Here is a 12,687-nt window from a genome sequence, read left to right as displayed (position 1 = left end):
TCAACGACGTCATCCGGAGGGCCCTTGCTAGCGCAAAAGTGCCGGCCGTCCTCGAACCCAACGGCCTGGCCAGGGTTGATGGCAAGCGGCCTGATGGGATGACGCTGGTGCCTTGGAGTATGGGTCGGCCGCTCGTCTGGGATGCTACATGTGTAGACACCCTAGCTCCGTCCCATATTCCAAGCACTAAAGTTGGTGCTGGTGCGGCTGCATCCTCGGCTGAAGACCTCAAACGTCGCAAGTATGCCAACCTCGGAAGTAGCTACATATTTGCGGCGTTTGGGGTTGAAACCTTGGGGCCGTGGGGGCCTAGTGCGCGTCGCCTTTATGAGGAGCTGTCCAAGCGCCTCATAGACGCATCTGGTGACCAGAGGGCTGGTCAGTATTTCGCTCAGCGGATAAGTGTAGCTATCCAGCGGGGCAATGCGGCCAGCCTTCTGGGCACCTTACCCACTGGCGACGATTTGAGCCAAATTTTTTATTTGTAGATACGTAGTATAAGTTTTTATTTATAAGATTTTTAGTATAAGTGTTTAGTTGTAAGTTTTTTAATATGTTGTAATTAATGAATTGGTTTTGAATAAAGTAATTGTATATTAGATTTTAACTTAAATTAAATAATGTCAAAAATCTAAATAAGATGTCATATATTAAAGAAAAAATGACGAGCACCACCAGTGGTGAAGGCCGGATTCGAACCGGCGTCTTTTAGCAATCCGGGCCAAACGCCATCACCCCTAGGCCACCTCGCCACAGCGGAAGCCGTCGAAATTTCTCTTCTATATGTCATCTTTGTAAGACTAGGCGTCTTTGACCAACTCTAAGGGCAAGCAGTAGGTGCTTGCACCTCCTACACGAAACCTTTACAGGTTTGCGATATAGCTAGAGAGACTGGTGCTGCCATCTATACGCAACTATGGGAACAAATCAAATTATTTTTTAACAAATATTCTGATTTGTGTTTTTTATGTAGTCACACTACTATATATAAATTAAAAATCGAAATAAGATGTCATATATTAAAGAAAAAATGACGAGCACCACCAGTGGTGAAGGCCGGATTCGAACCGGCGTCTTTTAGCAATCCGGGCCAAATAATGTCTCCAAATTGCTACTTAAATCGTTATTTTGACAATTAACCGCCATTTATTTGCACACCTGTGTCAACTCCTTTGTGGGGGACGGTATAAAAGGCGGAAACGCACGAAAAGAGCCGAGAAGAGGCCAACATGTCACTTAAGGTGCTCGTCATCCTGTCCCTGGTAAGTAAAAAAATAATAATTTATATAGTACATGGGGCGTAAGTTTAATATTGCACACGAATGTAAGTTTTAATCGCGACTTACCGGCTTGATTCAAAGACCCGAATTTGCAATATTCTTACGCTCCTGGTTACAATGTTTTTTTTATCACACTTGCAGTATAAAAAATCCATGTCCATGGGCGGCGGTGATCGCTTACCATCAGGCGACCTGTCTGTTCGTTTGCCTCCTATCCCATAAAAAAAAATGTAAAAATATTTATAAAACGGTACAAAACATTTCATTACTCTCTAGGAAGAAAGATTTTTCTATAACCCCCGCTCCGCGTGTGTGCAATTGCACATTTACTGTGGGACTGTGAATATTACAGATCAAGCTGAGGCAACTTGCCTCGAGTTGATCAACAACGTGCCTCAAACATTTGCCTCAGAGCTAGCAGCCTCAAACTGAGGTTGCTTCAAGTCGAGACTGCTCGACCCGAGGCCGCCTCAAGTGGATACCCGGCTTTACGATATACCGACCTCGATGAGACGCCTATTTAGTATATTTACCTTCTATCCTTTCACTTACATTTTTATTTTCTCGTTTATTAGATCGCCGCGGCGGCGTGCAGCCCCACTTTGTTGCCAGTGGGGGGCTCCTGAAGGGGGCCTCGGCTTGGGGGACACGGCGGGGGCAGTGTTCGGGGCAATGGTAACACCGGAGTCAGCGTAGGGGTGAGTTGTACTTACGGACTGATTCGTAACGAGTTTGACAAATTCGAAACTGTGTTAAAGGTAGCGATGCCGGCCGAATCAAAGTTTGTTTTTCTATAATGTGTTAAAAATGTATTCAAAAATTATTATTTATTAGTAAATTCATCATTCTCCGTTTCTCCTTGCTCATGTTGTAAGTTTTGTTGTATGCCCTCCATCATACATCCGACAGTGTTTTTTGACAAATTCTTAGTTTTAGTCCTAAGTATCAAGGACTACTTTTTTTAAATATTTTGGTTGCTCATCGTGGGTGTCATTTCAATGAACGAATTTCTTGGACACTACATCCTATACCGGTTAATGGGTCAATACTGTGGGACTTCGTTAAATCAACACTTTCGCCCCGATTTCGAGAGCACTGGCTTTAGCAAGCTGCTGGCTTCATAAATATCGTGGATGATATCCAGCTATTGTCAGCATAAAGTTGAAAGATCGTATTCTCTTCTTCTTCAACCTAGCGTTTTCCCGGCCTAGCGCCAGGGTCCGCTTTCCTGCTCAGCCTTCTCCACTTTGCCCGGTCTCCGGCATCCTGAGGTGAGAGATTGTTCTCTTCCATGTCCGCTGTCACGACTTCCAGCCAGCGCTTCTTAGGCCTACCGCGGCCGCGTGACCTAGGGCCTTGGACGGTGAGGTTGAGGCATCTGTTTCCGACGTAGTCTACCGGTCTGCGGCGTATGTGGCCATACCATCGGAGGCGACTTTCCTGCAGCTTATCCGCCACGTCACGGATTCCGAGGCTGCCACGGATGTGTTCGTTACGTATGCGATCTAGTCGCGTAACGCCACACATCCACCGCAACATCTTCATCTCTGTGACGTGAAGCTGCTGGACATGCCTTCCGAGAGCAGGCCAGGTCTCGCTACCATATAGTAAGACTGGTCGGATGATGCTCTTGTACACAAGACCCTTAAGCTTCACCGGTATCCTGGGGTCGCAGAGGACACCGGTTACTTCTCGCCATTTTGCCCAAGCAGCGCTAATTCGGGCCTGGACGTCGTGATCGATCTCGCCTGATTCGTGCAGCACAGACCCAAGGTATTTGAATTTATCTGTTTTCAGAACAGATTCGCCTCCTACCGTTATGGGGTCGGGGTCTGTGCCGCCACATGCCATGTACTCGGTCTTCGCAACATTTAGTTTCAGACCGCCGTCCTCTAGCGCACCCAGCACGCGCGCGCAGTTGAAAGATCGTATTATTGAATAAAATCTGCTAATAAATTCTTTCAGCAATTTTTGCTGTTGAGATCTCTATCGAAAAGTAACCAATGCCAGGTAACTAATATTACTCGTACCGCATCAACTTAATTCCTGGTAAAGTAGATATTTGGAGACATGCCCACATTTTCATTGTTTGACAGGAATCGTAAAGAAATTGCCTTTCAGATATGGTATAATCTTGGTTGCCAGGTAGTGTTGAAATAGTACAGATACAAGTGCGTAAAAAAGGAAGTTCGTAACTCATGTCGTATCGTACTATAAATGCAAGTTTCGTCAACAGAAATCAAGAATTTGACAGCAGATTGTCGCCGAATTATTTTCAGCGTTCACTTTAATTTTATTTATCTAGTTAGATGAGATTTGCTTTTAAAAATGATTTTAAATATAATAATTTTGTGATTCTGGTAATTTGAATGGTGGAATATATAATACAAAGTAAACTAGAAATGATCTAAGAAAAAGCACTCTGAATTTGCCAAATTTGAAACGAATCAGCGCTTAGCGCTGGTGGGAACGGGGTCGACTAAGCTGATTGGTGGATATCAAACACATCCACGTAGCGCATCTCTGGTCATGCGCGGATCCAGGGGGGGGGGTCATGAGGGTCATGACCCCTCCTGGAGCCTAAGTTGGCCATACAAATAGACCACGTGACCCCCCCCCCCCCTGGGGCCCCGGGCCTTTACTACGTGACCCCCTCCTGGGCACGAAGCTGGATCCGCGCTTGTCTCTGGTGGAAGGACACCCTTAGTGTACGGCCTGGGTGCACGCTCATATCGGGCGTGCAGCGTGACGGGGCGTGCGGCGTGCAAGTCACACTATTGAAGCTCATACAAGTATCCCGACTCCTGAGTCGACGCTGAACAAGCTAGACGCACGCTCGCCCGCCCCGTCCCGCTGCGCGCCTACTTACTCAAATGCCTTAGTGCGTTTTCACAGGTTCACTATTATCTGGCAGAAACTTTTTACGCATATATTTGATTCGTATAATAGTTCTTGGCAGAAGTCAAGTTTGGCAGAAACACCTTACGCAGAATATGCTTTGGCACAAATCATTTCGCAGATTTTTGTAATACCGAATCATCGGTTGTCATAATGTTGATGAGCATTATAGTCTTCTAGTCGAACAATACATTTGCAGATAATATTTGTGCATAATATTTAGGCGGCATAAAGTTGTAATTTGCTATTTGATAGCGAGTTGGATGTGTTGGGGATGCAAGATACCTAACACTCCTCCTCGCTTCGCTCGTCGTCGTACCTAACGGTGACTCTGGGGCAGTTTTTCTTTTCTGATAACGAGTAATAATTCTGCTAATGTAATATTATGCTAAATATAAGATTATTATGGTACATACAATTATGCTAAACCAAAGTCGACCAAAGTAATGTTCTGTAAAACACTATTCTGCCAAATGTATCTTATGCGTGGTAGTAATAATGCCAACTAAGTTTTCTGCAATATTACCATTCGACCGAAAGTGTTTCTGCGAAGTGTGTTTCGGAGTAAATATATTCTACCAGATGAGGGTAACCCGTTTTCACATTAACCGATCCGATATCGGATGTCGGTAGCATTTCAAAGGGAAAAATTAAAGATGGCGTCCTTAATATATGTCGGTCCTACATCCGATATCAGATCAGATAATGTGAATCCGCACTTACACTTACCAACACCAAAAGTTTTTTTGAGCTTACTTTAGAGTTAAGATAAAACATTGGATCTGCTTGTTCACTTGCCTAGTCGTTCGTGCTACACATTTGGAACTAGTAAAGGACATGACAGCAGAAGAATGTTTACTAGCATTTAGAAGATTTATGGCTACCAGAGGTGTCCCTACTCTGATTGTAACAGATAACGCTCTTCAATTTAAACTACTGTCTGAACTAATAACAACTAAAGGTCTGACAGAGGAGAATATACAATGGAAATTCATCCCTCAGCTGGCCCCATGGCATGGGGGCGTATACGAAAGATTAGTGGCTGTAACCAAGCACTGTCTTAAACGAACACTACAGAAATATCTATTGAACGATACCCAACTATTAACCGTTTTTAAAGAAGTTGAAAATGTCGTCAACACATAAGTCAATCTGTGTAAGAGTGTCCTACATTTTTTATTTATTGATTTAGATCGGGGGCGGACTCCACGGCATCTTAAATGGCGTGTTCGGCGTAATTAAAGGCGTCGCCAACAAGGCTATCGGCGCTGTTGAGGCCGTTGCTAATGCTGGTAAGATTTCAAACTTCAAACTTTTTATTTTGAAATTTTACACATATTTAAATACATAATAGGTCTTAAAATTAGGGAAGTGTCAGTGTATTCGACCATCCATACTCCATACTAATACTAATATTAATATTATAAATGGGAAAGTGTGTGTGTGTCTGTTTGTTTGTCCGTCTTTCACGGCAAAACGGAGCGACGAATTGACATGATTTTTTATGTGGAGATAGTTGAAGGGATGGAGAGTGACATAGGCTGCTTTTTGTCTCTTTCTAACGCGTGCGAAGCCGCGGGGAAAAGCTAGTTTATTATAATTTCAAGTGATACAGTCAGCTGCTGCTGGGCTGTCAAGAGAGCGTTCTTGGGTCGACCGCCTTGTGGCCGTCCAGCGGGTCGACCCAGGGTGCGTAGCCGAATGGCACAAACGCTCACGAAACGAAACGCTCGTAGATATATATCTCTATCGCTCTTGCGTATTGGCGCGACAGAGCCTGACTACCTTTCAGGCGTTTCGTTTTCGTTTCGCGTCACAGAAATGCCATTTGGCTACGGCACCAGGTATCGTTGGGAAGACAGTGTGGCGGTGGATCTGCATTAGCTTCAAGTCAGTGACTGGAAAGACTCTTGCGGCAAGAGCCTGCGCAGGATCGGGACAGGTGGCGATCTCTCGTTTCGGAGGCCAACATTCACTTTGGATCGCTGAGCCAAAATAATTAGTTAGATAGTCACCTGCAATAATACATAATAATATATTACACAAAAAATAGGCAAAATTTTCTGACACGACCGTATTTGTAGAGCCTTCATCATCTTTCTTGCGCTATCCCGTCATTTGCCACGGCTCATGGGAGCCTGGGGTCCCAATCCCAAAATTTGGCGTAGGCACTAGTTTTACGAAAGCAACTGCCATCTAATTTTCCAATCCGAAGGGTAATTAGACCTTATTGGAGTTAGTCCGGTTTCCTCATGATGTTTTCCTTCACCGAAAAGCGACTGGAAAGTATCAAATGACATTTCGTAGATACTTAAGTTCCGAAAAACTAATTTGTGCAGGCCGGGGTCCGAACCTGCGACCTCCGGGTTGAAAGTCACAAGCTCTTTCCGCTAGGCCACCAGCGCTTTATCCCAACAAAAGCATCTTCATATTTTACCAAAACTAATTTGTTTCTTCTATTTACAGTGATCGGCAGCCTTGTCGATGTCTTCAGTGTTTTGCTCAACAGTAAGTACTTTAATCTTCTTTTTTTTAAATCTTTTTTACATGAAGATATTTAAATAGTTATATAAGAAACTAAGACTAAACTTAAAAACCAGCTAATTGTATTCTAGAAGATTTCTTTTTTTCTTTCTTTTTTAACCTTTTTCAATCTTAGAGATGTAAGTCTCCTACATTTTTTGCCATTCTGTTCTGGGCTCTTTCTATCCACTTTTATCCGGCTGTACTCTTGATATCGTCACACCAACGCATTTTTGGCCTCCCTGCTGGGCGTGACTCTCCCCACGGTCTCCACTCCAACAGCCTCTTGCACCATGAGCCGTCTTTTCGGGCCACGTACCCAGCCCACTCCCACTTCAGTTTCGCCATCGTCTGGTTACATCAGTGACTTTACTCTGTTCCCGAAGCCATTTATTTGTTTTTCTATCCCCAAGTGAAATTCCTACCATCCTTCTTTCCATCGCTCTTTGGGTTACTTGTAACCTATGTAAGATTTCTTTTGTAAAGACCCAAGTGTCTGCTCCGTAAGTAAGTACTGGTAGGATACACTGGTCGAATATTCGAGCCTTTTGTACTGCTGTGAGATTCATTTCGAAGGCGAATTTTAAGTTGGAGTATGCTGCCCATGCTAGTTTCTGTCGTCGCGCTATCTCTAGAAGATAATTTTCAATATTAACGAATTATCAAAAGTAGGTATATTGTGCCAGAAAGCAAATATGATATATTTTGGCGAAGGATTGAAACGAATCCGAACTTGTACGATATGTAGACGGTTTTAAAGATTTATAGTAAATTCTGACTCTTTTAAGTTGTTGATAACAAAATCAACGATATCATCTAAATAAATAAGTGCGGGCTCTCAAACTGCAGCGAAAACAAGCTATCCATAATCCATAAATCGCTGTTGAGTTTGAAATGCATTTGTAAATCCAAAAGGCATGACTTTGAACTGGTAGGGACCCGTCCCTGCCAGATAGAATGCAGTGTTTACTTATTGGACACGGATCTAGTGGTAAATACTATTAAAGTCAATACGGATAAGTCTGTCATAAGGAGAAGTGTGTCTGATGTTCATATTTCTCATTTTTATTCATAGTCACATGTTTTTGCGAGTTCATATTTTTGCAACTTGCTACTCATGGTTATTGGTAAACGTTTCTCAATAAACACTTTCATTGGTTTAAATATGCTGTTTTTTTTTAATTTTTAATTTATTGAAAACAAAGATTACAGTTATACAGTTTCTAGTTTTTTCGCCAAACTTACGTTTAACGGCGAAATGAAGCACTCATTTTCAAAGTTAGTAGTTTAATATTATAAATAGGCTTACTCTTGTCCACATACTAGCCAAAGGCAAAGACGTGGCCTGCGATGGAGTGAGCTTGCCCAAAAGATGCCTCTGCACCCTTGATTTGAAGGTTCATGTGAAAGCCAGACACTCTTAGCCGTATTGACTTTACTATTTTTTTTATTGTGAGGGTAAAAAAGAATACTACTTTTTAAATTTTTGCTGAAATTGTTTTTCTGAAAACATATTTAATAACATTAATCTTCTTCCAGTGTGCCTGGTGCTGCAAGTGACCCTCAACAACCTGGTGGCCGGTCTCGGCTCCCTCTTCATCAGGCTCGTCGCTGTCATCCTCAAGATCGCCATCTGCGTCCTTGGACTCCCAGGCAAGTACTTCTTCAGTAATATCTTCAGTAGAAACTGAATGTTCTTCACCTATTACAGTTGTATCCTTGGACTGTCAGGCAAGTTTATCTTCAATAGTTAGTTTATTCTCTTCAGAACCATCAATATCGTTCTTAAAGTCGCTATCTGCATCATTGGACTCCCATTCAAGTATTCTGTTTTCAATAATGTCTTCAGTAAGGGTACTAGTGGTTCAAGGAGTCATGTATTCATAAGATTGATATTAATCAGAATTATTTTTGTTATCTTCAAGATCGCCTTCTGCGTCTTTAGACTCCCAGGCAAGTACTTTGTCTTCAGTAACTTAGTTTTCAGTGTCTACTGAATATTTTTCTTCGCTTTCGTGATCAAGTTTAGCATCTGTATTTTCAAACTGCAAGACAAAAACTTTGCCTTCAGTAAAGTATTCTGAAGTAGATTTGTAATCAATGAGATTGCCATCTGTACTTTAGACTTCCAGGCTAGTATTATCTTCAGTAACGTCGCTTTCAGTACCTAATAAATGTTCTCTATCGAGCGCATAACTATCATCATCGAATTCGTTATCATTCTTCTTTAATTTATTCTATCGACTGAAAATGCGAGACTGATTTATTATATTACCATCGAGCTAATCTGAAGATAGACATAAGTGCTTACAGAAACTTTGTGATATAATAACGAAATTTAAATATGTTTGGATTTGTTAGAATTATATTAGGTGTATCTAGAAAGAATCTAGTGAGAGGAAAAAGCTTGTATTAAAAATTAAAGTTATAAAAACTCCCTCAACAGGTGACCGCGGCGTGTGCGCTCGAGGATGGAACGCCAAGGTCGGCGTCAGCGGAGAACTGTCCGCCGGTGCGTCCGCGCAGGCGTACATCAACCACTTCGGCGTCGGCGATGCGCAGGCGCAGCTCAACGCGTACATCAACACCCTGTCTGGAGGAAAAGGTAATCATCATCCTCCTTGTGTTATTCCGGCATTTCACGCGCTTTCACAACTAATCCCAAGATGTGGCGTAGGCATTTTATGAAAGTGACTGTCATCTGACCTTCCAACCCGAAGGGTGACTAGGCCTTATCGGGACTAGTCCGGTTTCCACACGATGTTTTCCTTCACCGAAAAACGACTGGAAATATCAAGAACATTTCGCAAAAACACATTAGTACGACCCGGGATTCGAACCCGCGGCCTCCGGATTGGAAGTCGCATGTTCTTACCACTAGGCCCAGTGCTTTAGAGGAAAAGGTAATATTTATACCTTTATTTTCCAGTAGGTATACTAATTTTTTTTGCTAATACAGCTTTTTGAACTTAGAAGCAAGATGCATAGATACAATTTATTTATTCTTATGATACAAAATTCTTGTTGAGACAAATTACTTCTTCTTTACTAAATAAATATTGTTGTGTTTTCAGGACTTCAGTCCCTGTCCAACAGAGGCTCCATCTACATCGTCCTCAACCAAGTCAACTCTCTTTGTGGTTTCGTCGCTAGTAAGTACATTGATATATTCTTTTTCTGTTATATCTTCTTTTTTGTATTTTTCTTCTTCTTCTTTACTCTTTGGCCACTTACAATTTGGTCAAAACAAAATATTTTGTCGTTAGTATAACATTGTTGTGCACTCCATTGCCTGCATAAAAATACATTGTTGTCATAATTATGTCGTATCGTATATCGTAAGGACTAAGATTCTCTTGAAGGCATTTATCTTTTGTATGTATGTTCAATGACACATCACGAATCCATTTTATATTATTTTAATATAAATGTTTTTATTTATATCTTTTTCTTTGCTAATTTTCTTGTTTTATACAGACTACAAGCAAATCTCCAAACAGACCGTGTCCGAGACTTTTATCATCAGTGAGTATTAAAAGTTCCTTTTGTCTTTAATTTTTTTTATTCTTAACATGATTTTTATCTATCTGTGAATTATGCTTCTTTCATTGTTTATTTTTCTTAATTTCTATAAACACCAATGATTTGACAATGATTTCAATATTCGCAAGTATTTTAATATTTGCATCCAAATGTTTGATTTCTAGTCATACGAATTTCGATTCCTGCATATTCTTACTCTTATTTTACAAAATTTACTGTTTGAGTCACTATGCATGATAATTATTAACACGTTTTACCTTTTTTTACAGTGACCACTGTCTCCGCTTCTATCAGTAACTCTCGTCAGAGAAACAGTAAGTATTAATAAGTAATCTTTTAATAATTAAAAAAATCTACTTTGCCTTAAAGTTAAGTAGGTTTAGGCTTAAAGATCATTTATTCTCATTAAGATTTTTTACAATTCTTTATCAATATCATATTAAGAGAACTTAAATGAATATAATTAGCAGTAACGAGCGTTTATAAAACAACAAAAAACAAAGTGGTAGAGAATACCCTCTGACATTAGAACTGCCTTCTGTATTACTTATTTATAGGTATGCAATACCAAGCAGTACAATTGTTTGAAAAAAAAATGATAAAGTAATTCAGAACATTTTATAGTTATCAAACTATTTTTTTAAACATTAAAACTAAATATGATTTTGTTATTTCCAGCTGGTATCGAAATCATCAATAACCTCGTCCCCAAGTGCGGCAAATACCTCAAAGGAGCCGGATATCCAGGTAAGATAAGATAAGATAAAAGTACCTCTTATCAGATAAGTATTTAACAAGTAGGTAAGGAGTATGAGTTCATTCAGTACCTTTCTTTAATCACAATTAAATAGTGTAAATAGGTATCTCATAGGTAAGCGTGCTCCACCGTAGACCGCATCATCACTTACCATCAGGTGTGATCGTGGTCAAACGTCTACCTATCCATACTAAAAAAAAAAAAGTAGCAGATTGCTCAATGTTAATCGAACTACGAACTTGGAGAATTATTACTTATAGCTGCAAGTTGTTTCTTAGTTACCTAAAAAACCTACATGGTGAATATGCATAAAAAATACCTACATAAGTAGATGCGGTCTTATTGCTTACTGAGCAATATCAACTAAAGAACCAACACGAAATTCAACTCTCTCGACAAAAAAACGTTTTACAAAAATCGGTTGAGCTGCTCAACTTGAGCATCACGACGAAGAAAATCATTCGGTCAAGTAGAAATTGCATCAAACCTTGAGAATCTGTTCTTATGTTAACCTTTTTTTACAGATATCACCGGAAAAATGACTATCATCCAACAAACTTGCAACAGTGCCAACGGAGACAACGTTAACTGGGACGGAAACAACAATAACAATGGAAACAACAATGGCGGCAACACCGGAGGCAACACCGGAGGCAACACCGGAGGCAACACCGGAGGCAACACCGGAGGCAACACCGGAGGCAACACCGGAGGCAACAACGGAGGAAACACTGGCGTTTCAGTGGTAAGATACCTGATAGAAAACAAGTATGGAGTATTTCATAGCGTAGGTATATATAAGGTCCTAATTTATTAGTTGCAGATATTTTAACACATGATACTTTACATTAAAATAATTAACTTTAAATATTAATTAAGAAATCTTTTCATGTAACTTTTTTGATTTCATTTTTCTAACAAAAAAATTAAATATAATTTCGTCTAAAAAAAAATCATCATGTGCATTATCACATGTCACAATAACACTGTCTGTCATGTCAACAATTGTTTGTTGTAAATGTCGTAAAGGTTCGGCGGGAAAACTGCACATGTCATTGAAGTGGCCAGTTACAGTTAAGTGGTACGTAAAAGAGGTACTAGAATCTGTTCAATGAGTTTTCATTTAATAATCACATAAACAGGGTGTTTTTACGTAGCAAATTTGTTTTTCCGTTTTCTCCAAAAAAACATCGTAAAAGCTATAATGTTTCACGGTTTTATATATTCCAGAGACCGAGTACTATCAGCTGTAAAAATATCTGCATCTAATAAATTAGGACCTTATAGTTGTCCAATTGTCCAAGAAAAAACCTAAGTATTGAGGGAAATTATTTTGACGAGTAAAAGGGATATTTCGCGGAATTATATACGTTTAAAAAAATACACCCGTTTTCATAATATTAACCTGAAAAGAAAAACGAATCTGTTTTGATTTTAAAATTATGCCGAGAAATCCAGAGACACAGAATTAATCTAAGATAGAGTTCGCAATGATTTTGACAGCCTCAACAATAGAATAGGTAGACGGTAGACGTTTGACCACGATCACACCTGTTGGTAAGTGATAATGCGGTCTAGGGTGGAGCACGCTTACCTATGAGATACTTATTTACTCTTGCGTTAAAGAAACCGGATTGTACTCATGCGGAAATACAGACTCAGGCAGGGCATTCCACTCTTTGGCGA

At 40.3% G+C, this 12,687-nt stretch overlaps 1 protein-coding gene across 10 annotated transcripts in view; it reads left to right on the top strand.

Annotated features, from left to right (window-relative positions):
- The first annotated feature begins 1,181 nt into the window (after positions 1-1,181).
- Positions 1,182-12,687, top strand: part of LOC125239445 — a 49,980-nt gene continuing 38,474 nt past the window's right edge. For all 10 annotated transcript variants that reach the window (XM_048147024.1, XM_048147026.1, XM_048147031.1 and 7 more), the window contains exons 1-11: positions 1,182-1,262; positions 1,856-1,978; positions 5,371-5,470; positions 6,645-6,686; positions 8,241-8,354; positions 9,148-9,306; positions 9,776-9,853; positions 10,179-10,226; positions 10,514-10,558; positions 10,923-10,991; positions 11,526-11,746. In XM_048147024.1, coding sequence (XP_048002981.1) covers position 6,686; positions 8,241-8,354; positions 9,148-9,306; positions 9,776-9,853; positions 10,179-10,226; positions 10,514-10,558; positions 10,923-10,991; positions 11,526-11,746 — 735 coding nt within the window. In that variant the 5' untranslated portion in view covers positions 1,182-1,262; positions 1,856-1,978; positions 5,371-5,470; positions 6,645-6,685. The remainder of the gene's footprint in view (positions 1,263-1,855; positions 1,979-5,370; positions 5,471-6,644; positions 6,687-8,240; positions 8,355-9,147; positions 9,307-9,775; positions 9,854-10,178; positions 10,227-10,513; positions 10,559-10,922; positions 10,992-11,525; positions 11,747-12,687) is intronic.

Source organism: Leguminivora glycinivorella, chromosome 25, assembly GCF_023078275.1.
Source record: "Leguminivora glycinivorella isolate SPB_JAAS2020 chromosome 25, LegGlyc_1.1, whole genome shotgun sequence".
NCBI lineage: Eukaryota > Metazoa > Arthropoda > Insecta > Lepidoptera > Tortricidae > Leguminivora > Leguminivora glycinivorella.
The sequence above is the reverse complement of the archived record's forward strand: the minus strand, read 5'-3'. Positions and strand labels throughout refer to the sequence as shown.